The sequence below is a fragment of the Pongo abelii genome, chromosome 21, assembly GCF_028885655.2.
Source record: "Pongo abelii isolate AG06213 chromosome 21, NHGRI_mPonAbe1-v2.0_pri, whole genome shotgun sequence".
Taxonomy (NCBI): Eukaryota; Metazoa; Chordata; class Mammalia; order Primates; family Hominidae; genus Pongo; species Pongo abelii.
In genome coordinates, this window is record NC_072006.2 from 48,846,773 (window position 1) to 48,871,884 (window position 25,112).

A 25,112-nucleotide genomic window follows, 5' to 3' on the forward strand; every position below is an offset into this window, starting at 1 on the left:
GGCAGCTCTGCCAGGGCTTTCCTGACACGCAGTAGTTGGGGGCAGAGGAACTCAGGAGGCTTCGTGCCCTACAGGAGCCCCATGTCAGGTCCTAGAGCAAGAACATTTGAAAAACCAAGGCCAGGAATCCATTTATCCACTTAGGAGGCTCTATAGGGAGCAGGGTTACAGAGAATGTTGTACACAGAGGAAATAGCCTAGTAAAGGCTTTGAGGTCAGGAATTAAATGAGGTTTGAGGATTTAAAGAGAGGCCCAGTGTGACCAGAGCAAAATGGACCAAGAAGAGAGCAGAAATGAGACAAAGGCTCATCTGCAGAGGCAGGCAGGGCCAGGTCAATGCAGGACTTCAGGGACTGGCATCAGGAGAGTGGATTTCACTAGATGTGAAATAGAAAAGCATCAGAGGTTGAACGAAGCAGGGAAATTCCAGTGATCCAATTTCCATTTTGAGAACGTTACCCTGCCTGCCATATAGAAAATAGACCCTGGGCTAGGGGTGAGAGAGACACAGGACTCTGGTCAGGTCTCTGCCGAGAGTCCTGGTGAGACATCCTGGAGCCTGGGTGGTGCATGTGGAGGAGAGAGGTCAGCAGATTCAAGCTTTGTTTTGCAGGTAGAAACAAAAGGACCAGGCTGAGCACTGTTGCTCATGCCTGTAATCCCAGCTCTTTGGGAGGACAAGGTGGGAGGATTGCTTGAGGCCAGGAATTTAAGACTAGGCTGGGCAGCATTGTGAGACCCTGTCTCTACAAAAACATTAAAAAAAAAAAAAAAAAAAGAAATGACAGGACTTGGTAAAGAATTGTCCATGGGTGGTGAAGAAGAAGCAAGGTCAGGGATGGTCCCGGGTTTCCAGCTGGGCAGATGGTGGTGCCCTTGCTCAGTTAGGAAGGCCATGGTGAGCAGGCTGGTGACTTGACGTCTGAAGCTTGCAGTGCTGGTGGGATAGCCAAATGACACGCTCAATAGGCTGAGTCACAAATCTAGAGCTCTTAAGAGAGGGTTGCGGCTCTTTGAGGGTTACCAACATAGATTATTTCAGGGAAAGGATAAGAGCCCCTAGGGAGCAAACAGAAGAGACTGGCGTCCTAACACAAAGGTCCTGGCAGTAGCAGGTGCCTGTGCAGAGTGGTTGGAGGGAGGCCCAAAGGGTGTGGTGTCTGGAAGTCCCATGAAGAGAATGGTCCGTGAAGAAATGAGTTGGAAGAGGAGGACAGAAAGGTGTCCCTGGGGATAGGCAGCGTAGAAGTCACTCAGGACCTTGTCTGACTCGAGCACCCTGACCTTTCCTTCCTATCACTGCCTGCTTCCAGGCCTGCTTGGGTCTAGGCCTGGCAGATGCAGAGGCCAAGGCCCGGCCTCTCTGCCTCCAAACAAAGCCTCACCCAGGGCCACTCTTTGAATGGCAATGGGCACTGCCCAGGCAGGCGACAGGCTCCTCTCTGGTGACTTTGTGCTGGATGTGCCCCTAAGGCGCTGGGTAGAGCTTTGCAGCCAGCCCCAGGCAGGCCACACATGGATAGAACCAGCAGCCCTCCCTTTTCCCAGGTTCTTGGAATGTTCTCATTTTGGGGCCCTGAGTTTTCTGTTGGCCTCAGTGCCTCTCTTTTCTGGCTTTCCATCACAGAGAGAAGCCGCCACCCTTGAAATTTGATGAATGCCTGTTCAGTAGGCCCTGGCATTTCTGTTTCCACGGCCCTTTCGTCCCTCAGAGAAGCCTTAGGAGAGCATTTTGCCCACCCCTGATAAAACTTCTCCCATAAGACCAAGTCCCACTTCTGTGCTTCATGTCTTCTGCAAAAGTCTGTTTGCTTTTTGTATGGTTTCTGCAAATATTGAATTTTTGAAAAAGAAAAAAAAACAGGAAATGACCTTTCTAGTATATTTGGAAAACAATTTGGAGCTTGTAATGGAATCTGCCTGAGCAATGAGGACTAATAGCTGCAGACTTGGAACAGACCATGTAGCTCTTGGCAGAGCCTGGGGCCTCTTCAGTTTACAAAGCTGGGGGGAGTATTAGAAACCCACGGGAGAAGTGGCTTCCTGTGGGGAAATGCCCAGAGCAGGCACCTGCAGGCACCGTAACCTCTGACCCCAGGGCCCCAAAAGGTCTGGGGACAGAGTATAAGGGCTTTACCCTTTGTCCTGGGCATCCAAGGTCAATCACATGTCTGGCAATCATCCAGATCCCACAAGACACCAAAACCTCCTGAGGATAAGGAAAAGAAAGAGCTTCATTCTTTAGCACCCTGTAGGGCTCAGGCTGAACTAGGAGATTCTAGGTTGTTTTTAGACTCAAATTGCCTGTTGGCTCTCTGGGTCACTCTCTATCCAACTTTTCTGTAGATTTCAGCAAAAACCACCTCCTCAGAGAGGCCTTTCCTGATCATACAGCCATTAACTGAATGATCCACATGCAGAGAACCCTCTCCTCTTCTCCCACAGCACATACCGTAATCTGTGATGATAGATTCATTTACTTGTTCAGTGTCTTTTTCTCTTTACACATTGTAAATATCTTTTTTAGTTTCCAGTATATACCCTGTGCCTGGCACAGTGCCTGGCATATAGAAGTTGCTCAGTACATTGAATGAATAAATGAAATATCAAGACTGGAAGACTTGGAGGCCAGGTGCGGTGGTTCATGCCTGTAATCCCAGCACTTTGGGAGGCCGAGGCAGGTGAATCACTTGAGGTCAGGAGTTCAAGATTAACCTGGCCAACATGGTGAAACCCCATCTCTATTAAAAATACAAAAAAAAAAAAAAAATTAGCCGGGTATGTTGGTTCATGCCTGTAATCCTAGCTACTTGGGAGGCTGAGGCAGGAAAAGCACTTGAACCAGGGAGGCGGAGGTTGCAGTGAGCGGAGATCATGCCACTGCACTCCAACCTGGGCGACAGAGTAAGACTCCATCTCAAAAAAAAAAAGACCGGAAGACTTGGAGATCATATTTCAAACTTCATTATTTAGATGGTGGGAAAGGAAGCTGAGAGAGAGAAGGGGACTCATCAAGGGTCACCCTGTTGGACGGGTGTTGAACCAGATCTTCAGCCACTGTTATGATGCAGGGCCGCACATTCTTTGCTCTTCTTTCCCTGTAATCTAGAACATCTTCTATTATTCACTTGTTCATCAACTATTCATTGAGCTTCAAGTATGTGCAGGGACTTCTGGACGTAACAGTAAACACACCAGCCAGGGTCACCACTTCTGGGGAATTTATATTCTTACCACACAACACCATAAAGCACCAAAGAAGGAAGTTTTAATCTTCTGTAGCACCATTAAACTGAGTAAAAACAAAGGAGCTGAATGAAATGTCCAGAGGCAGGTTTTACTAACTCAGCCCCCAAATGAACCATCCTAATCATTTATTAATTGCATTCCACTTACATTCCCCATCACTTACTACACTTTTTGCATCATCATCTAATTGAACCTTCATAACAGCCCCCGGAACTGCAGGGTATGACTGTTAGCCCCGCTTTGCTGAGGTGAGGGGAGTTGTGCACTGCCTCACAGCTGGTAAACAACAAAGCTGGGCTGGATGAGCACCTAGATGCCTTCTACCCTGCCACCCATTCCCCTCAGAGATTTGTAATGTCATCAGGGACTCCCAAGGGGGCAGTGTGATGTGGGGAAAAGAACTCTGAACTGGGAGTTAGGACCGCTAGATCAAGAACCCTGGGCAAGTCCCTTGCCCTTTCTGAGCCTCCGTTTCTGCAGCTGTTGATGAGAGGCTTGTCTAGATGAGCTCTGGGATGTCTTTCAGTTAGATTCTACAACAACTTTTCATTAATTGAACAGGTATTTGCCCTGTGGATGGTCCTGAATGAATCAAAGCTGTCTCCCTGCTGGAGATAGGTCATGGGCTGTTGGAAGTAAAGGCTCAGAACTCAGGAGAGAAAAAACTGTAGACCCATGTGTTAGGGCATATTAGTAATCATATATTGAGAACATCCTTCCATGTCAATATACGTAAATGGATCGGCCTGATTCTTTTTAATCATTGAAGGTTTCTGAACTGAGCATGAGGATGAGCCAGCTGATGCTGGGGAATGTCCCTCTTGAAGTAGAGGACAGAGGGCTTGAGGATGAATTGGGGTTGGGGGGGTGAGGAATAAGTGAGAAGACTGGGGGCAGAAAAGCCAGTTGGGGAAGGTTGTAATAGACTGGATAGAGATGATGAAGCGTAACTGAGGCCATGATTACTGCGTGGAGAAAATGGGAGGATGGACCTGAAGAGAGAAAATAATTGAACCTGGGTAATTGAGCTTGAAAGTGCAGGATGCCTTCTTAAAGAGAGGAAGAAGTCAGGCATGAGTTACGGGTAATAGGTTTTTGACTTGCATAATTGATTGTGGAGGTGGCTCCTGACTAAGACAATGAATGAGAGAGAGTCCTGGAGGAGGGAGGGCATAATTTTGTTGATATCCTCCGGGAGGATTCATCTAGATGTCTGCAGCTCAGCAGTGAAGGGATCAGCATTGAAATGAAGGGGAGATGATGTCATGAGAGAGAATGAGACGGGTAGAACAATTAGAGAAACATTAGAAGAGAGTAAAGGATGGCATTAAGGAGGTATACAAGTAGTCAAGGTGTTGGACTAGGAGAATGTAAAAGAGCATTCTAAGAAGTTGAAGGCAGTTGCTTTACTGCCTGAGCCTCAGTTTCCTCATTTCTAAAATGAGGATTAGAATCGTGCCTACTCATTGTGTTTAGGGTTACATGAGAGAATGTGTGGAAGGCACTTACCTTGCATATCAGAAGTAGAACTCATGCAATAATTCATCATTCATTCTGTAAGTAAGAGTCAAGCACCAGCATATGCCAGGCGCTAGGCCAGCCCTTTGGAGTACACAGAGGAGCAAAAGGGAAGTCTGAGTGCCTGACCTTGTGGGAGAGGAATTGTGAAAGAAAGAAGACTCAATATCATAAAAATGTGATTTCTATCTACATTCAGGCACCAGATATTACTTATATATATTTAATGCAGTCCTGATAAATACAAGATAAATTGAGGGAAAAGTTAAATGACTATTAAGTTCATAAGAAAACATAGACCAACAAAAACAGCCAGAAAAAAAAAATCTAAAGTCAAAAAAGATTTGAGCTATGAGAAGGAAACCATCCTACAACATGATACTAGTACATGAGTAGACAGATCAGCTGGAGAGATTAAAAGATTCAGAAACAGGCCAGGTGCGGTGGCTCACGCCTGTAATCCCAGCACTTTGGGAGGCCGAGACGGGCGGATCACAAGGTCAGGAGATCAAGACCATCCTGGCTGACACGGTGAAACCCCGTCTCTACTAAACAAAATACAAAAAATTAGCCAGGCGTGGTAGCAGGCGCCTGTAGTCCCAGCTACTCAGGAGGCTGAGGCAGGAGAATGGCGTGAACCCAGGAGGTGGAGCTTGCAGTGAGTCCAGATCGCACCACTGCACTCCAGCCTGGGTGACAGAGCGAGACTCCATCTCAAAAAAAAAAAAAAAAAAAAAGATTCAGGAACAGACCCCAGTACACAGTTTTGTACGTAACAATGATAGCTTTTTACATCAATGAGGAAATGATGGATTACTCCACAAATGATTTGAGATAGGTAGAAAAAATTAAGGTGGCTCTCTAACTCATACCTTATTACAGATAAATTCTAGATCAATCAAAGTTTTAAATATGAAAAGGGAAGCCATAAAAGTACTAGAGGCCAGGCGTGGTGGCTCACACCTGTAATCCCAGCAGTTTGGGAGGCTCGGGCAGGAGTATCACTTGAGCCCAGGAGTTCAAAACCAGCCTGGACAACATAGTGAGACCCCATCTCTTAAAAAAAAAGAATTAGCTGGGCACATTAGCATGCACCTGTAGTCCCAGCTACTCAGGAAGCTAAGCTAGGAGGATCTGTTGAGCCCAGGAGTTCAAGGTTGCTGTGAGCTAGGCTGGCACCACTGCACTCCAGCCTGGGTGACTCCAGACCCTGTCTCAAAAAACAAAGTACCAGAAATAAACAAAGGGATTTCTTTACTAATCTTAGAGTGGGGAAGACATTTCTAATTATGTTACAAAGCCCAGAAACCATAAAATAAAATAAAGATCAATTTCACTAATGAATATAAAAAATGTGTATGTGGGGAGAAGTGCCGAAAATAAAGTCAAAGTACAAATGACAAAAAATATTAGTAACTCCTAATTAGACAAAAGACTAATTGCCTTAATATATTAAGAACTCCTACAAATCAATAAGAAAAAGACCTAAAATCCATTAGAAGTGGGCAAAAGGATTTGAAGAAACAGTAAACAGAAAAGGAGATGCATGTGGGAAGATGCTCAGGTTCACTCCTAGGAGCAGTAGGAACTAAAACAATCAGGCACTGGTTTTAAAACCACCTTTTAGATTAGGAACAAAACAGCATTAAGACGACTGTGGTGAAGGAAAGTGCTCATCTGATATACCTACTGGGAATTGCTATGGTTTGAATGTGTTCCCTCCAAAATACCAATGATAGTATTAAGAGGTAGGGCCTTTAAGAGGTGATTAGGTCATGAGGGCTCCTTCCTTGTGAATGGGATTAGGCACCTTTTATAAAAGGGCTTGAGGCCAGACACGGTGGCTCACGCTTGTAATCCCAGCAGTTTGGGAGGCTGAGGCGGCTGGATCACCCGAGGTCAGGAGTTCAAGACCAGCCTGGCCAACATGGTGAAACCTCATCTCTCCTAAAAATATAAAAATTAGCTGGGCGTGGTGGTGCACACCTGTAAGCCCAGCTACTTGGGAGGCTGAGGCAGGAGAATCACTTGAATCCGGGAGGAGGAGGTTGCAGTGAGCCGAGACCATGCCACTGCACTCCAGCATGGGTGACAGAATGAGACTCCATCAAATAAATAAATAAATAAATGGGCTTGAGGGAGTGAGTTTGCCCCTTTTTGCCTTTCTGCCATTTGTTCTGTGAGAACACAGTGTTCAAGGTGCCCTCTTGGAAGCAGAGAGCAGGCCTCACCACAGGCTGGCGCCTTGATCTTGGACTTCCCAGCCTCCAGAACTGTGTGAAATAAATTTCTGTTCTTTAGAAATTACTGAGACTCAGATATTTTGTTGTAGCAGCACAAAACGGACTGAGAGACAGGAACTAACTTCTGTGGGGAGAATTTGGCAGTACCTATTATAATAAAAAAGTCACAGATCCTTTGAGGTGGCAGTTCCACTTTTATGGAAACAATCCTCAGGTCCATCAATAGGGAAGTAATTAAATCAATCTACAACAGTGAGACAACAGAGTATCATGCAGACAATAAAAGGAACAATTTAGTTATTACTTTGGGTTTGTTTTCAGTGTGTTGATGTAATCAGTGCTGCAGTGGCTTCAGAGTGATCTACAGTTGTTTCCAAGGTGTGTGTGTGTGTGTGTGTGTGTGTGTATATATATATATTTTTTTTTTTTTAAATAGAGCCTCACTTTGTCACCCAGGCTGGAGTGCAGTGGCGCAATCGCGGCTCACTGCAGCCTTTGCCTCTCAGGTTCAAGCAATTCTCCTGCCTCAGCCTCCTGAGTAGCTGGGACTATAGGCGCTCACCACCACACCCAGCTAATTTTTGTATTTTTAGTGGAGATGGGGTTTCACCATGTTGGCCAGGCTGGTCTTGAACTCCTGACCTCAAGTGATCCACCTGCCTCGGCCTCCCAAAGCCAAGACACATTTTTAAATGAAAAAAGGGCAAGATGGAAAATAAAATTTTTTATTTTAATTTTTTTTTTATTTTTTTGAGACGGAGTCTCGCTCTGTCACCCAGGCTGGAGTGCAGTGGCACGATCTCGGCTCGTTGCAAGCTCTGCCTCCTGGGTTCACACCATTCTCCTGCCTCAGCCTCCCAAGCATCTGGGACTACAGGTGCCCGCTACCACGCCCAGCTAATTTTTTGCATTTTTAGTAGAGACGGGGTTTCGCCATGTTGGCCAGGATGGTCTTGATATCTTGACCTCGTGATCCACCCGCCTCGGCCTCCCAAAGTGCTGGGGTTATAGGCGTGAGCCACCGCGCCCAGCCAAAATTTTGTTTTAAATAAAGGAAAAAGGAAGGGAAGGAGAAAAAGGGGGAACATGTATATTGCATAAATTTTGTCTGGAAGGACACCAAAACGTGTTTGCCTTGGGGAGGGTGTCTGGATCGGTTGGGAAGGAGACTAAGCTCTTATCTCTGTCCTTTTGGACCTTTTGAGTTTTCGACCACATGCACACATAATCTAAAATTAAGTAATTTTAAGATGAAGTGAATGTGTTCACTATAAAAAGGAAATATAACAGATTTTAAAATCACTTATAAAAATATTAATGTATGTAATTATATCACTGATATTCTTTTTCATTTAACTATATGTGAACATTTTGCCATGTCTTTAAAAAATATTCACAAACATCATTTTAATGCCTGAATGGTATTTCATTTAGATATAAATTAGTTAAGTATATATTAATAATTCTCCATTGTCCGTTTAGGACATTTGACACATCCATTTAGAAACTCATTTTGGTGTCTTTAGTTTCCTGCTATTATAAATAATACTGTGGGCCAGGCGCAGTGGCTCAGGCCTGTAATCCCAACACTTTGGAAGTCTGAGGCAGGAGGATAACTTGAGCCCAGGAGTTTGAGACCACGAGTTTGAGACCACCTTAGTTAACATAATGAGATTCCCATCCCTGAAAAAAAATGAGCCAGACATGGAATAGTCCCAGCTACTCAGGAGGCTGAGGCAACAGGATTGCTTGAGCCCAGGAAGTTGAGGCTACAGCGAGCCATGATTGCACCACTGCACTCCAGCCTGTGTGACACAGTGAGACCCTGTCTCAAAAAAAAAAAATAATAATACTATGATGAACATCTTTGTACATTTTATCTTCATGTAGATCTTGGATTATTTTCTTAGATTATTATAAACTGATTTAGTAGCTCAAACATAGGGAAAAAGTTGAGGTTTCTGGATACACACTGTCAAGTCACTGCCCAAGGAGGTCTTGGAAGTTTACACTCTCATTAACAGGGTTTGAGAATGACCATTTTCTGACATGATTTCCAACTCTGAGGATTCTTTATTTCCCCATTTGCTGTTGACTTTAAAGATGAGAGGGTGAGTGACAAATATAAATATGGGAGAAAAATGAAATGATGTGTTTTTGCTTTGGATTGGAGAGCTCCCCAGAGCCGTCTTTGGAGTTGCTGTTCCCTGAGGGGATATGGTAGCCAGAGCATGTTGGCCCAGTTGATGTTTTCTAGGATTGGTCTTTGAGTGTGGCATTTGCTGTCTCCGCGTCCTGAGGGCCAGTGGCCTGCACTGGGCAGCTTGTAACATCAGATGGCATTGTGAGATCAAAGCCCCAGGAGACGTTCCAGCATGAAGCTGGCCTTTGAGATGGAGCCTGTAATTCCATCCCATGGTGTCAGGTCCTAGGACAAGAACACCTGCACGGCACTCCACGGTGCACGGAGGCCCTTCTCAACAGTCCCAAGAAGGAACTGCTGCTCTTCCCCACAGAGGAGGGGTGGGCAGCAGGGGAGAAGAGGGATAGATACAAACTCCCTCTCCTTCAGAGGCCCGAGAGTGAAATCCAGCGAGTGTGCATGGAGCACCTGCTCTTTACCAGGCGCTGGATGAGAATCAGGGAATGCTGCAGCCAGAGCCTGTTGGCTCAGCTGCCAGGATTAGGTTTCAGCTGGACATGGGGAAAATCCAGACCAAATTCTTGTTCCCGTGGAGCTGACATTCTAACTGACGAAGAGCCCAGGACTCGGAGGCTCTGGGAGCCTGTGGCCTGCTCGGGGTTTGTCCTTTTCCAGAGCAGCGGGTTTCAGGTGGGGCTGAGGCCCTTCAGAGCCGTGGCTGTAAACTGGCCTCACTCACCTCAGAGGGCAGCTGCAGCTACTGAGTGTGTGATGTGTATGAAAACACAGGCACCTGGGCCATCGTACCTTTCCTTATTGTAGGAATTGTCAGCATCATTTTTATCCTCTGTTATTACTGTTATTATCGTAAGCCATTTCCCTGTCCTGAAGCATTGAGCGGTTTCCCCAGAGGGAGAGGGCAGGAGTGAACCTCCGTGACCTGTAGAAGGAGCCACCTCTGGAACTTCCGGGAATTCTTTTAGCCAAGGAGGAACCAGAGCGTGACTAGGGCCGCGCTCAAGGCTGCTAGGAAGATAGGCAGAGTGCGCCATCTGCTGCAGCCGGGGGGAATTGCCGTGGACAGTGTCTTGGCCCTCCTCTATTTTACACAGGGGAAACGAAGGCCCCAAGAAAGGCAGGGTCTTGCCCAGGGTTAGGTGGCAGAGCTTGGGTTTAAGGTCACGTGTCTCATTCTTTGCTCTTTCTACCATAGGACACCTCCCTGTCTCACCTGTCTGATCTTTGAGGGCCCCTAATTCATTCTTTAGGTGTTTCTTCTGAGCTAGGTGTTGTGGGGATGTGGGCCTAGCCCTCCATACTGATCCTCTTTCTCTCTCTCTCTCTCTCTCTCTCTCTCACACACACACACACACACACACACACACACACACACCTGCAGCACTTACTGGCTCACCCCCACCCTGGGTGCCTTCTGGGCACTTCTGCCAATGTCAGCTACCTTCTAAAAGCATTGCACAATAATTTGGGTTTATAAAAACTTCAACCATTGAAAAAATATAGACTTAAAAAACGAAAGTTCCCCTTAATCACAAAAGAACCACAGTTGACAGGGTTGATAGATGTTTTTTCAGATTTTTTTTTCATATGTCTGCTATCTTTCCCCACAGGAACTGGGTTTTATTTTAGGTGTTGTTTTGCAACCTCTGTTTTTCAGTTGCCAGTTTATCTCAGACATTGTCCTATGTCAGTACAGGCCCATCTGGCACATTTCTTTATTATTTTTTTTTTTACTGACATGTCATTGTATATATTCGTGGGGTGCAACTTGATGTTTTGATACATATATGTTGTATAATAATCAGATCAGGGCAGTTGGCATATCCATCATCTCATGCATTTATTTCTTTGTGATGAGAATATTCAAAAGCTTCTCTAGTTATTTTGTAATATAGAATGCCCCCCCCCTTTTTTTTTTTTGGGACGGAGTCTCGCTCTGTCTTGCCCAGGGTGGAGTGCAGTGGCGTGATCTCAGCTCATGGCAATCTCCGCCTCATGGGTTCAAGCGATTCTTCTGTCTCAGCCTCCAGAGTAACTGGGACTACAGGCGTGTGGCACCACACCCGACTAATTTTGTATTTTTAGTAGAGGCGACGTTTCACCACGTTGGCCAGCCTGTCACCACGTTGGCGACGTTTCACCACGTTGGCCAGTTCTGACCTCAGGTGAACTACCTGCCTCGGCCTCCCAAAGTGCTGGGATTATAGGCATGAGCCACCGCACCCGGCCTAGAATGCCTTATTGTTAACCACCACCGTACTGTACAATAGAACAGGAACTTACTGCTCCTATCTAATTGTAACTATGTACCCGTTGACAAGCTTTCCATCCTTTCCTCTCCTCTCCCCCTCCCAGTCTCTGGTAACCACTGTTCTATTCTCTCCTTCTATATCAACTTTTTTTTTTTTTTTGGACAGAGTTTTGCTCTGTCACCTAGGCTAGTGTGCAGTGTCGTGATCTCGGCTCACTGCAAGCTCCGCCTCCTGGGTTCACGCCATTTTCCTGCCTCAGCCTCCCGAGTAGCTGGGACTACAGGCGCCATAAATGAGAGATACTGCGAAGGGTTAATCTCCTTCGCAGATTAACCTTTTGTTAATATAGTAGCAGTACTTCTTGTTGCCAAGAGTACGTAAATGGACAATCTTATGTGCTACTGGTGGGAATATAAATAAAAACAGTACTGACTTTATAAGTCTTTCTGCCAATTTTTTGTCATCATGAATACCACTGTGCCATTTGGGAAGGCAACTGGGAAATGTGTCAAAAATCTAAAAATTATTTCACCCTTCCCTTTAGCCCAGCAGTTCTACTTCTAGGGATATACTCTCAGGAAATAATTAGGCATGGGCACAGAGACTTTCATAAAGGCCCAGTGCTGTGTGTGGCGGTAGAAAACTGGGAAGTACCTCTGTGTTCATTTCTGGAGGCCTCATCCTAGAGTAAATCATGGCCCATCCAAGTATGCTGGCACAAAATTCATGTGGAGGGAGCCTTAGTGACGTGTTCTAAAGCATCCCAAGGAGTAGGCTACAAAACACAACATAAAGTATGGTCCCAAATCATTTCTAAGTGTATGTGGCTCTTCTTTATATATGTGGCGCTCTTCTCTCCTCTCTCTAGACTGTGTTACCAAGCACTAGGGCTGTTAACTGCTATCTCTGTAGTAAGAACTACTAATTTCTTTTTTCTTTCTCTTTTTTTTTTTTTTTTTTTTTGAGATGGAGTCTTGCTTTGTCGCCCAGGCTGGAATGCAGTGGCACAATCTCGGCTCACTGCAAGCTCCGCCTCCTGGGTTCATGCCATTCTCCTGCCTCAGCCTCCTGAGTAGCTGGAACTACAGGCGCCCGCCACCACGCCCGGCTAATTTTTTTGTATTTTTAGTAGAGATGGGGTTTCACTGTGTTAGCCAGGATGGTCTTGATCTAGAACTACTAATTTCATATCTTTCCTCCGCACTCCACCTCTCTTCTGAGCTCCAGCCTCCTAGTTCCATGTACCTAGCCTACCTCTCCCCTTGGAGGGCTCACAGGCATCTCAAAGTTACCAAATAGGCCAAATGGGACTTTATGCCCCCAAATATTCATCCTTTGTTCTTCCACATGTCAGCAAACCACACTTCTGTCCACCTACTTATTCACACCAGAAACCTAAATTACCTGTCAGTCCAACACTACTTCTTGTTGGTTTGATTTCCAAGTTACATCTAGAATCCTTCCCACTGCCCTCCTCCTCCACTCACCATCTTGGCACCTGAACTTTGCAGGAGCCTCCTAACTTGCCCCTTCCCGGCACTGCTGTGCCCAGCTGCCAGAGTCATCTTTGAAAATGCACAGCTGCTCCTTCATGACCTGGCCTAAAGCCCCTAAGGAACCAAGTTCCCGATGTGGTCTGGCTCCTGCCTACCTCAGCAGTGTCCTTGGTGTCATTGTCCCTCTTCTGCCATGCTCCCGCTTGCTGGCTCTTTCTGTCCTTCCAAGCCCTCATGCCTCCCTCCCTCAGAGCCTTCACACGTGCTGTTCCCCTCTGTGTAATGCTCTTCTCCTCACTCTTCATCTGCATGACACCTCATCATCCTTGGTTCTCAGCTAAAATGTCACTTTGTGACCTCCAGCCTTGATCAGGTCCCAGTGATCACTCCAGCACCCTGCATTCTTCCTTGAAGCCCTGAGCACCAAGGCCATGACTTAGGTATGAGGTGACTTTATGCCACCTGCAGTAGATGGTAAGCTCTGTGAGGCCAGGGACCATGGCCAATTTGTTCATGGTGGTATCTGCACCAGTGCCTGGCGCATGGTATTAATAAATGTGTGTACATGTTTGTCAATAATTTTATTTAAAGAAAAGTCTGAGCCCATGTTCTTTCAAATGTTGATGGTGGTTGTCTGGGTGTGGAATTATGAGTGACTTGTTTTGTTCTTTGTACTTTTCTGTGCTTTTTGCTTTGTTTTCAATAAGAGGCAATAACTGTCATTTTGACAGAAGCCACTATGCTGGGGAACTGGAGCTGTCTTCTCTGCAGAACGCATCTGGACTTACCTCTGCCCCCTTGCCTCCTGTCCCCACAGGCCTGAGGAGCGATGCGACAGGCATGATGGAGGTCGAGTCCTCCTACTCGGACTTCATCTCCTGTGACCGGACAGGCCGTCGGAATGCAGTCCCTGACATCCAGGGAGACTCGGAGGCTGTGAGCGTGAGGAAGCTGGCTGGAGACATGGGGGAGCTGGCACTCGAGGGGGCAGGTTAGAGCCAGCAGGTCCTTGGCACTACTGCATGCCAGAGGCCCTCTGCTGGGCCCTGGGCTGGCCTCCAAGTCCTAGACTGCCCATACTTTCTTAGAGAAGAAACCACATTTAAGTCAGGCCTGCCCCATGGTCAGTGGCAGAGTCCAGCAATCTCTAGGTTGGAAGATGTTTGAGTCTCAGGCCCCAAGGACTCTTCTGGCCAGGCATCCGGGACCCTTCCTTTCCCCCTGCCCCCTAGCCCACCCATAAGTCCTGTCAGTTCTCCTCCAAGATACATCCCAGGTCCCTCCACTTCTCGCTATCCCCACAGCTATACCTGGCTCTGGCCACTCACAGCTCTCACCTGGCTGACTATAGCGTCCGGCTTCCCTGGGCTCCCTACACCCATCTCCGCCCTTCCTGTTCAGCTCTATGCAGCAGCCGGCAGACCTCATTTAAACCATTCTGTCCATCATGCTTCTGCCAAAAAAAAAATCCCCCAGTGGCTTCACTGAGTGAAGCTAAGCTTGTCACATTGCCCTGGGGCAGTCCTGCTGTAGGCCGGGCCCTGCCCAAGTCTCAGCCGATGCCACTCCTCTCCCTGACACCCTCCAGCTATATCTACCTTTGGTCTGTTTCTCAGTCAAGCCTCTCCAAGGGGCCTTCTCTGACTGCTAGATCAGCCTTCCCCAACTACATGGCCCTCATCACTCTCTGACAAGGTCTCATGAGTCTAAATGTGAGCGCCAGGAGGGCACAGGCCTTGCATTCTGTTTGGCACACAGCAGGTGCTTGGTAACCACAGACCAAATGACAAAAGGAAACAGCATCCACCCACCCAAGTACTGGCTGGAACACCCCCGCCGCCTCCATTCCCTCAGAGAACCCCTTGGCTGAAGTCCACAGTCAGCCTGGGAATTTCCTTGGGAAGCTTCCCTGACCCCTGCATGGCTGAGGCCTTTCCCTCCTGCTCTCACAGCACCAGAGGCCGTGTGTGCTTCTCACAGCACAGCCTTCAGGCTGCATCTGTCTCCCCGTGGGCTGTCCATGGAGGGCCACAGCCCTGCCCTTCCCTGGGTAGCCCTCGTCTTCTTGCCCCTCACTGGCCAGAAGTGAATTAAAAGTACAGAACAGAGAAGACTTTGCAGGTGCATGGACCCAGCCCTCTCATGTTACAGATGGACAAACTGAGGCCCAGAGAAGTTGGAGGACTTGCTCTGGGCCACCCAGGGAGTTAATATAGAATCTGGCCGGCTTGAGAGAGAGCCCCCGGCACCCTGTCAACGGAACCCCACCCCGCAAGCCTTCCCTGTCCCATGATCTATTCATCCTCGTCTGTCACGTGGCCCAGGCAGAACCTCCACAGGCTCACCCTGCTCGCCTCTCCAGCCTCAACTCTCATCCTCTCACCAGCCATAGTAAAGTACTTTGATCACTCAGAAGGCCCTGTGGGCCTTCACACGCTGCACCTCTGTTTGCTTCTCCCCTCCCTCCCCTTGCCTCGCTGGGTTCTCTTCATTCTTAGAGACCCAGGCATCTGCTCAGCTGAGAAGCCTTCCCTGACCGCAGTGCCCCTCCCAGACCGGGGAGGCACCTCTTCTCCCTGCTGCCTCCATGAGCCCACTGAGCATAATGGCCCTGCTCTAGACTGATCTTCTCCAGCACAGGCTCTGTGTCTTGTGCCTTCGGTGCCTGGTGGTGTTTGGCACATGACGGAGGTACCAAGTCAATGGCTGTTCATTGACCGACTGAATGACCAGCATGTCCAGCTGCCACACTGGGCACGCTGCCCTGGGCTCTTTCTCAAGGCTTCTGTGTCCTCACCCTCAGCTCTGGTGAGCTCTGTTCTGTCTCTCTCTCCCTCAGCAGTTGTAGCTGCTGGCCCATGTGCCCAGGCCCTCCTAACAGCTGTTTTCACTGACTCAGATTCCCTAAAGTGTGCGTCCTCTGGCTACATGACATTCACCTGCCAGGGTGACTGACATTTAAAAAGGGTGCCTGAGGAAAGAACAGTGCTCACTGAAGGCAATGAAACACTCATGGTGGCGTCCAGGCAAGAGTGACTGGCCAGGGAGCCTTCCGGGAAGCGCGCAGGGAGCAGTTCCGTTTCACAGGCGGGGCTGCGGGTCACGCCCACTCCAGCGACTCCCCAGGGCAGGGGGAGTACAGAGTTCCAGGCGCCACCCCGCTGGGAATAAGAGCAGGCTTTCCAGGCAGCAGGCTCGGGATAGGGTCTGGAGCTGCCACCCACTACCTAGCTTGCTGCAGGGGCACAGTGAGGAAGTGCTGATGTCAGGCCTCTATAAACCTTCAGGAATGCTGCTTATTGGAAGAGGTTCAATTTGGTAGAAGGGGTACTAGCCTTGGTGGCAGGCAGAGGTCTCCACCCTTGATCCAGGCAAATCAGCTCAGCTCGCTGGGCCTCAGTTTTCTCGTGCATGTCATGACCTAGTTGCACCCCCATGTTACTGTGTGCATTGCACGAGAAAGCGCCATCCATCTGCAGACCCTGGAGCTTGCTGTAGGGTGGTGATTCTCCTGGTTCTGTGAAGGGCTTAGCCTGAAGGATAAAAAGGTGTGGTCTGGTTGGGCTGGATTTGAACTCAGGCCCTCGGTGAGCTTGTAGGGCACCTAGTGACATTGCACAGTGTCACTGGGGTTTAAGAATGTACCACCTGTTGAGCTCTGCCCACATGCCAGGCCCCACGTGGTGCACCTTATGAAAAGACACCTGTTTATCATGTAGCCTGAGGAGGAAGGCATGGAGACTGGGGCCTGGGCGTGAGTTTGGCACTCCCCTCACCCTGCACTGCTGGTGCAGTGGGTGGCAGGAGCTGCCTGTCCCACCTTGCACAGGGGGGCTCAAGGGAAGCTGAAAGTGAGGAGACTTGGCTTGTATCCTGACTCCCCGGGTGAGGTGCTCCATCTCTGTGAGCCTGCTGCTGCCCCTCACCCCACCAAGATGTCTGACAGGATGGATTTGAGAAGGAGGTACAACACACACCCCATGATGCACGGTTGGCCGCCACAGGCCCTGATGCAGGCCACACCCTGGCGCTCCCTGAGCTGGCCTGGTTCGGTGCTCTTTACGCTCTTAGAAGAACATTGGCTGGGCACGGTGGCTCATACCTATAATCCCAGCACTTTGGGAGGCCGAGGCAGGCAGATCACCTGAGGTCAGGAGTTTGAGACCAGCCTGGCCAACATGGTGAAACCCTGTCTCTACTAAAAATACAAAAATTAAAAAAAAAAAAAAAAAAAAAAAAAGAACAGCTGCCATTTGCTGAGCACCTGTGACACACTGGGGACTTAACATCTGGCCTCTCCCTCTGGGGAACCTGCACAAACAAAGCAACCTTCAAGAGCCCTTCACTTGATGCTTTAAGCACCCATCCATAATGACCCTTAATTGACTCTTAATTATACTAACACTATGTGCATTTCCATGTAAAAAGATGTTACAGACCAGGCTAAAGTCCATTGGCCACCACCACCTCAATCCAGCTCGTCTTGCTCCCCAGGGCATATCCACTGCTATCAGTTTGGCTGGGCCCTTTCACACCTCCTTCTGTGCTTTACTTTGTGTATATATGCCCAAGAAAAACCTCTTTCTCTCCTCTCCAGAAGGACAGGTGGAGGGAAGCGCCCCAGACAAGGAAGCTGGCAACCAGCCCCAGAGCAGCGATGGGACCACCTCGTCTTGAATCTGACCTTGTCCAAGAAGGCTGGACGAGAGACCTTCTGTCCCCTCCCAGAGGGGGAACCCTGGCACCGGCCCAGCAGCCTCTTCTCTGAGCCCCATGTCCCAGATAAACCAGGTCAGACTGAGAAGGCTCCCCAGAGGCCTCTGTGGCCTCCAGTCCGGGAAAGCCCTCTGCCCACAGCCACAGGCTCCACATTCCCACCACCTTCTCACCGTGCCCAGATACACTTTCGAGACACTGTAACCACAAGATGTTATTTATTGAGCTGGCGCCGGGACTTGGGCGGGGCCTGCCCTACAGTGAGCAGCCCACACAGGAACGCTCCTCTTGCGAGCGGCCCGGGCAGGGACCCTGTCCCAAAACCAACACCTCCTCTCCAGCCCAATCTTCTGGGTCCAGACCAGCTTGTCCCTTTTTTAGAAAACACTTTTAAACTTTTTAAAAATTTTAAACCTTTTTTCAGCAGATATGGAGAGAGCTGACAATCAATTCACATTTTTTTAAGCCATTTTAGCTAAACTCTCATTGTGCATCTCTGAGGTTCCCTCATGGAGCTCCACAGATCCATTTTTAGGGAAGGGATTTTGGCTCAAAACGATTTGACCACCTCTGCCCTGTCCACCAGGATAAGTGACACCTAGGACCCAGGAAATAAATGCCGATGATTTGTGTGACTGGTTTAAGATTATTTCTCCTTAACCTTGCAAAAACAGGGGTTGGGCCTTATTTTCCCCAAGTCCACAATTAGCCGGACTTGCCCCAGGCTTCCAGAACATACGATTCTGAGAAGATGCTGGCGTTCTGTAGAGGCCAGCACCCTCCAAGGCCAGTGTCTGATGAGCCCTCTTCCATCTCATCCGCTCTCACCCCAGCTGCCATCTTCAGGAACCCAAAAGGAAGGTTTACTCCTTAAAACCTAGAGTTAGGAGGGGCTGAGAGTTCAGGGAATGTTTGAGCAACAACCGGAGAAGACTTATTTCTTCTGGAAGGAGGACAGCCTCCAGACCCCTCTTGGCCCACAGCATTGGGATCTCTGGCCTGGCATTCACAGCCACCCCTAGGCTCAGGCCCTGCTGCTGAGGAGGCTGACCCGGCTCCCTCCATGCTCGTCCTGCCCACGTCGGCCCGCCCAAGACCACCAAATTACATGCCACCTGCTGCATGCCACCAGCCATGGGCTTCTTTATTGAGCACCAGATTTTCAGTACAAGTTGCCACAGAAGGAGGGTTTCAGATTCAACCATGCCCATGTTCAAGAGCGCTGGTCCCTGGCCAGGGCACATAATCGGAGAAGTGATGCGGCCATGCCGAGGTATACGTGTGTGCAGAAATGGACACACGGTTCAGGAGCATCAGTAACTGACCATTGAGATCATGGTCTTCTTGGAAGGAATAAATGTAAAAATGTTGCTCAGCCCCACAGAGTTGTTGGGGTGACTCCACAGGGCGAAGGCTTGGAGGGGCGGCATCTTCAGAGGTTCTGCCCTGCTCGTTGGTTCAGAGAAGCAGAAAGATCAGGCAACTTGTAGTACCCAGGATGTTGTAAAAATCATAGAACACCAGAACCAGAAAGGAACTCCTTCCTATGATGGCAAGAAGATGCCTTGCCAAGACCACATAGGAAGAAAGGAGCAGAACAGACCTGGGCCCTACTCTCTGCCCTTGGCTTTGGGCAGCCATGGAGATGTCCCAAACTGCCCAGACCTTTGGGACTGGGCTTCAGAAAGTCTCCCCTTAGAACAGCCTCTCAAGAAGTTATATAGAAAACAAACCAATCTAATGAGACGCTGCTCCCAGCCAGGGCCCAGGAACCAGGGAGTCATCACACATTCTCGGTGCTGCCCAAGAATGGAAGGGCATCTTGCTAGAAGTCCCACAGAAAGCCACACTGGGGCCAAGACAGGGCAACTGCCCAGAAGCCCAGACAGGAACCTACCTGCAGAGGCTGAAGGTGGCATCCCATAGGCTTTATAGAGCAGGTCGAGAAGCTCCCTCTTCTCATCTTCTGGGAGGAAACTAGATTTGGCTGCATTGATGTTCTGGAAAGGCCAGAATGGCAGACAACATGGAACCAGAGAACAAAGAAGGCAGCTCTTAGCAATGTAGTGATAGTCCGTCCTCTTCACTGAACGTGGGCAGATATGCTTAGAGGGGGAAGGATTTGTCCACTGTCACACGGCAGCAAGTGCCAGAGTAGACCATGAGGTCGTGTTCTTAATGTGTCATTACATGATAAAGGGCTGTGAGAAGGAAGTTGGAGAAATCTTTGAGAGACAGGGTGGCATGTAGGGGGCCAGAGACACCCCACAGACACCTGCAGGAATGGACTCATTCAGCCTGGGATTTAAGAACAACCTGAAGAGAGTGTGCAAGACTTCACAGCTGCTGCACACACCTTTCTGGGGAGAGGGTTGACAGCTTTCACTGGATTCTTTAAAGGCACTCAACCCAAGCAAAGGATCAAAAACCTGGTCCTAGGTCAGGACGTCAACACAAAGATGTCTTCTCTGTGGAAAGTGTCTAGGTTGGGCTTGTCTTGGACTGTTGAGGCAAACTCACTCCCTCTCTCCAAAGGTTCCAGGCCCCGGACTGGACCTGTAGATACCATACTCCAAAACCCGAGTCAAGGCCAGTATGGCTCACACCCACTCACCAGCCTTTTAAACTCCTCTTCAGTAAAGCCCATGTCCCGTTTGGTCATCTGGTAATCAGTGTCCAGGGTGGACTTGAAGATGAGCGGGTCATCTGTGTTGAGCGAGTAGTTAGCCTGGTCATTTTTGAGCCTGCAGAAGGGGGAGGAGGAGAGAACGAGCCTCCTTTTACTCTTACGTAAATAGTCAGAACACATTGACGTTCACCTGCCTTTGATCCTCACAGCAGCCTCAAACAGATCTGAAAGATCTGATCCTTGTGCAGACGGGGAGATAAATTCAGAACTGAGGTGACTTGTTCAAGTCTATGTAACCAGAAACTCCAGACTCCAACCCATCCTGAAGACCAGAGCTGGGCAAAGGCAGCAGAGGGGCCAGACGTGGGAACCATGCAGAATGGCAGCCGGTGGGGGCGTGGGGGTGGGAGCCAGGAAAGCAACATCCCCCTCCAGCTGCCACCCTCTCTAGCCTTCCCCTCTGCACCCTACCCTGCTTGTTCCTCAGTCCCACTGGGAGCTGGCTATTCCAACATACCATGGAAGCTGTTCTTAGCATGATCCCTGACCACCATCTTGTTGTATCTAATGGATCTTTCCTAGCTCTGACCATAATTGACTTGCATAGCAGAATTTCACACTGTTGACTGTTTCTGGAAATCTTTTCCCTGGATTTCTGTGACACCACACTTTTGACTTTCCTCCTACTTGTCTCTTTTGCTAGTCCCTTAAATACCATTGTCCTTCTGGGTTCTATCCTAGGCCCTCTTGCTCCACCACCTCCTGGGGCCACTGCTTCTCCTTCAGCCACCATATCTGTGCAGATGACTCCTGTATCTTTTTCCAGCCCATGGTATACCCACATGCCTCCAAGAACCTCCACAGGTGCCACGTGTCCCTAAGGCAAGCCCCAAGACCCCCCTGTTATCAGAACATCAGAGCCCAAGCCCCTCCCCTTCTCATATGCCTGGCAGATGGATAAGTGCTGGCCTGACCATGGTCACCCTGAGTTCTTGCTGTCCTTGTCTTGGAGAAGGCGGCTTTTTCCTAAGGCCTGATATTGCTCCTATGGCTTGGCGACAGGATGGAAGGAGGGCCTTGACCCTGGTTAGACTCCAGGATGGGAGCCAGGCAGGGTGGAACAGACCCTCTGGTGGAAAGCCTCAAGATGGCGCTCAGGGGAATGCCCAGGGGTCCCAAGGGCCAGCTGCCAGAAAGAACATGCTGGCCGGAGGGACTCCTGCTTCCTGTGTGATGCCCAGGAGGCAGAGTTGGGAGAATTGGAAGTGTGGAAGCTTCCCTCAGAGTAGCGGAGCGTTCTGCTCCAGCTGATGAGCTGTAGGGCCCCAGCTCTGCTGGTCAGCAGCTGGGTAATCCCAGTCAAGCCACAGCACATCTGGGCCTCGGATTCCTCATTTGTAAGATGAGGACGGCAATGCCTGCTTCCCAGGGTGTCGAAGAGATTTCATATGTAAGAGACCCGGCATGGGCTGATGCCAATCCCTACGGTTTCTTCCCTCTTTGGCCTTCCTGGAACAAAACTGAACAGGCCCAGGGGAACAGAGCTCACCGAACGACTGCATGCTCCGTGTCCGGCTTCCAGGCACCAGTGAGGTAGCTGGACCAGGGGCAGATCTGGAAGAGCAGGTGTGTAGCTGGCAGGGATGGCCCCAGGCCATGCTGATCCCTCCCCCATGTCTGGGCCTGGGGCCACCCCTCGAGTTCCTGGGACCCGCCCTGCTTTCTGCCTCTCTATACAGGAAGTGGGGACAGCTGGGGATGGTTCCTCCCCACTCCCTGTCCTGCTTACCTCGAAGTGCATGTTTTCCTGCCGCAGCCTGTCATAAAGGGCCTGGTCTTCCAGGGTGTGGTAGCCGTGTCCCAGCCGCTCTGTCTTGAGTATGTCCACAGCCTGTAGAGAAGCAGAATGGAGCCAAGTGTGGGAGGAGACAGTGAGGAGGAACCCCATGGCCAGCCCAGACCCTCACCTCTTTTACTACTTCGGCTGAGCCCACCTCCCCGGCGTGGACAGTACGGTGAATGCCGCTCTTCACAGCCTCCTGGAAGGGGGAGAGCCAGGTCATGGGCGCCCTAGGGGGAGGGCCCCAGCAGGCCCTGCCTTGACCACGCTGTGGAGATTGAACCATCCCAGTCATGCTGCCTGCTTCAACAGCATGGGGAAACCTGGTCTTTTACCCCCCAAGTCCTTATATCTAAGTGGTGGCTGTCACTCATTAGCCAGTTACCATGTGTCAGGTAGTATATGAAGTGACTTGTATATTATCTAATATTCACAACTATTATCCCACCCATTTCACGATGAGGGACTGAAGCTCAGGAGACTCAAGTAATGTGACCAAGGTCAGACAGGAAGTGTGGAACCAAGCTCTGAGCCCAGGCAGTGGGACTCCAGAGCCCTGACTTCCCCATCATGCTGCACCCTCCACAGGAGGCCCATTCGTCATCAGGCTGGAAGCGACTTTTGAGATGTCGGCTCCAACTCAGTCATCCCAACATAAGAAACAGAGGCCCAGAGAAGACACAGTGTTGCCCAGGTTCACACAGCAAATCACAGCCAGAAGCAGGCTCAACACAGGACTTCCAACACCAAGTGGAGGCTTTTCTTTCTCTCTCCCTTCCTTCCTTCTTTCCTTCCTTCCTCCCTTCCTCCCTTCCTCTTTTTCCTTCCTTCATTCCTTCCTTTCTTTCTCTTTCTTTTCTCTTTCTTCTTTCTTTCTTTTTTTTTTTTTTTTTTTGAGACAGGGTCTACCTCTGTCACCCAGGCTGGAGTGCAGTGGCATTATCACAGCTCACTGCAGCTTTGACTTCCTGGACTCAAGCAATTCTCCCACCTCAGTCTCCCAAGTAGCTGGGACTACAGGCATGCACCACCATGCCTGACTACTTTTTTTGTATTTACAGAGATGGGTCTTACTATGCTGCCCTGGCTGGTCTCAAACTCCTGGGCGCAAGCAATCCTCCTGCCTCGCCTCCCAAAGTGCTGGGATTACAGGCATGAACCACCACGCCTCGCCCAGGGGGATTCCAGTTCCAAGCCCTAAGACCCAACAAAGACATACTTCAGAACTCAGGAGACACCATGCTCCCTGGTTCTTGTGATTTCTGCCAACTATGGGTGGGAGACAAGCTCACCCAGGGCCGCCAGCCTCTCCATTCCTTCTCACAGGACCCACCTGGTAGGCCTGGACATGTCCAGGCAAGAGGCTGCTTCCTGGGATGGTCTCATCTCCAGCCAGGTCAATGGCCACCACAGTCTGCTGCTGGTACTTCTTACACAGCTCCACCACCTCGGGGGACCAGTCTGCGGGCGAGATGCCCACCCAGGCTCTGTCACCAGCACCATGGAGAGACCTCCCAGCCTACCTGCCTGCTGTCCCACCCAAAGCCCCCATGGGAGGCCAGCACAAAACAGGGCTCAGTGTCTTCAAATCCTAACTGCCATGTCCTAACCACATGGCCTGCGGAAAACTGCTCTGCTTACGGCCTCAGTTTCCGCCCTTTTCAGAAAGAACCCTGCCAGCTATTGCACAGGGTCGTGGCCAGGCTTTGCCAAGGCCATGTGTGTAAAGCACCAAGGACAGGGCCTGAGCTCAGTAAATGACACGGACCCTTCTCTCGCCTGGTGTTTCCAACAACACTCATGGTAGGCTTACTCCCATGTGCAGATGAGGAAATGGAGGACCGTTTAACACGTCATCTAAAATAGAACTCACACTAGTATTGTGAAGTATCTTGCTAATGTATTAGGTACTCTTAACCAATAAAGTTATTATGAAGTGTTTAAGAAAGAATGAATGAACACAGGCTTTGGAACTAGATGTCCCTGGATACAGATCCGGGGTTTGTGCCTTGCAAGAGGCTGCACCTCACTCCACCTCAGTTTCCTCGTCTGTCAAATGGGAATAAGCAACAGTAGTTCTGCTTTGCAGGCTGCTGCGAGGATTAGAGGAAATGCGTGCAGGTAGCTCTTTGGTTCTTACTAATCCTGAGGGTAGAGGAATGAAGTAAGTATGATCATCTCCTTGTGACAGTGCACAACTGAGGTGTCTTGGTGCATAACCAGAGAGGCGGTGTGACCTGCCCAATGTCACACAGTGAGGCTGTGCACCATGAGGCACAAACTCTAGAGATCTGATCTGCGTCAGTGACAAGGGAGACCCCTCAGAAATCCTGGAAATCAGACCTATTCAGGCCCAGACAGGATGGGGCCTGGTCCACTGGGTCTCGAGAGAGGACCATGGGCTGATCAGAATCTAGCCTAGATTTTTTTTCAATAGTTAAGTTCCTATTTGGTGTTGAGCTTCCTGCAGGGTGGCTATAAAGGCATGGCGTCCCTGGGGAGAACGTCTCCAGGAAGTTCTGAGCCTGCCTAGGAGGTCTCCACTTGTTTCAGGAAGCCCCAAGTTCCTGCCAGTGGGCTCAAGGGGACCCCATGGGGCTATGGGGCACAGGGGAGAACAGGTACAGCCCCACTGCTAGGCCAGGAGGTCAGGGCCAGGGTGAGATGGGCGGCCCTGGGCAGGGCGGTGATCCTACTCACTGGGCTGGTGGCGCATGCAGCACAGGATGGACCGGGCCTTGACCCCGAAGTCTCGCTCCCCCTCCTGCAGGCCCTGGCCCACTAGGGCCACCACCTCGTCTGGGGTGAGGTCCCCTCTGTGTGAGGAGAGGAGTAGGGATGGGCCTGAGGCAAAAGGAAGGCCTAAAGGGCAGCTCTGGGACTGGGACAGAGGAGGAAGAGGAGGCTTTGGGGAGGACCCTCCTCCCCCACTGACCCCCTGCCTCAGAGGAAAGACTGGCAGAGATGCCCCCAGGCCCTAGCATGTCCCTTCTGGCTCTTAAAGCAG

The 25,112-nt window shown here is 49.7% G+C and overlaps 2 protein-coding genes across 14 annotated transcripts in view; one reads left to right on the forward strand and one right to left on the reverse strand.

The window, feature by feature from the left end:
- The window catches only part of PKIG (cAMP-dependent protein kinase inhibitor gamma), an 87,675-nt gene extending 69,404 nt beyond the window's left edge, over positions 1–18,271 (forward strand). For all 3 annotated transcript variants that reach the window (XM_009233616.2, XM_009233618.3, XM_009233617.3), the window contains 2 exons: positions 13,738–13,911; positions 17,518–18,271. In XM_009233616.2, coding sequence (XP_009231891.1) covers positions 13,761–13,911; positions 17,518–17,597 — 231 coding nt within the window. In that variant the 5' untranslated portion in view covers positions 13,738–13,760 and the 3' untranslated portion in view covers positions 17,598–18,271. The remainder of the gene's footprint in view (positions 1–13,737; positions 13,912–17,517) is intronic.
- A 484-nt stretch (positions 18,272–18,755) lies between these two features.
- ADA (adenosine deaminase) overlaps positions 18,756–25,112 on the reverse strand; it is a 32,323-nt gene continuing 25,966 nt past the window's right edge. For 2 of the 11 annotated variants that reach the window (XM_063720535.1, XM_063720536.1), the window contains exons 5-12: positions 24,806–24,921; positions 23,439–23,566; positions 22,233–22,373; positions 22,055–22,156; positions 21,815–21,879; positions 20,251–20,380; positions 19,534–19,636; positions 19,062–19,180 (exon numbers count right to left, since the gene is read on the reverse strand). In XM_063720535.1, the coding sequence (XP_063576605.1) occupies positions 19,095–19,180; positions 19,534–19,636; positions 20,251–20,380; positions 21,815–21,879; positions 22,055–22,156; positions 22,233–22,373; positions 23,439–23,566; positions 24,806–24,921 (871 nt within the window). In that variant the 3' untranslated portion in view covers positions 19,062–19,094. Of the gene's footprint in view, positions 19,181–19,533; positions 19,637–20,250; positions 20,381–21,814; positions 21,880–22,054; positions 22,157–22,232; positions 22,374–23,438; positions 23,567–24,805; positions 24,922–25,112 lie in introns of all 11 variants that reach the window. The other 9 variants (XM_024238732.3, XM_054541799.1, XM_063720539.1 and 6 more) reach the window with 9 other exon arrangements.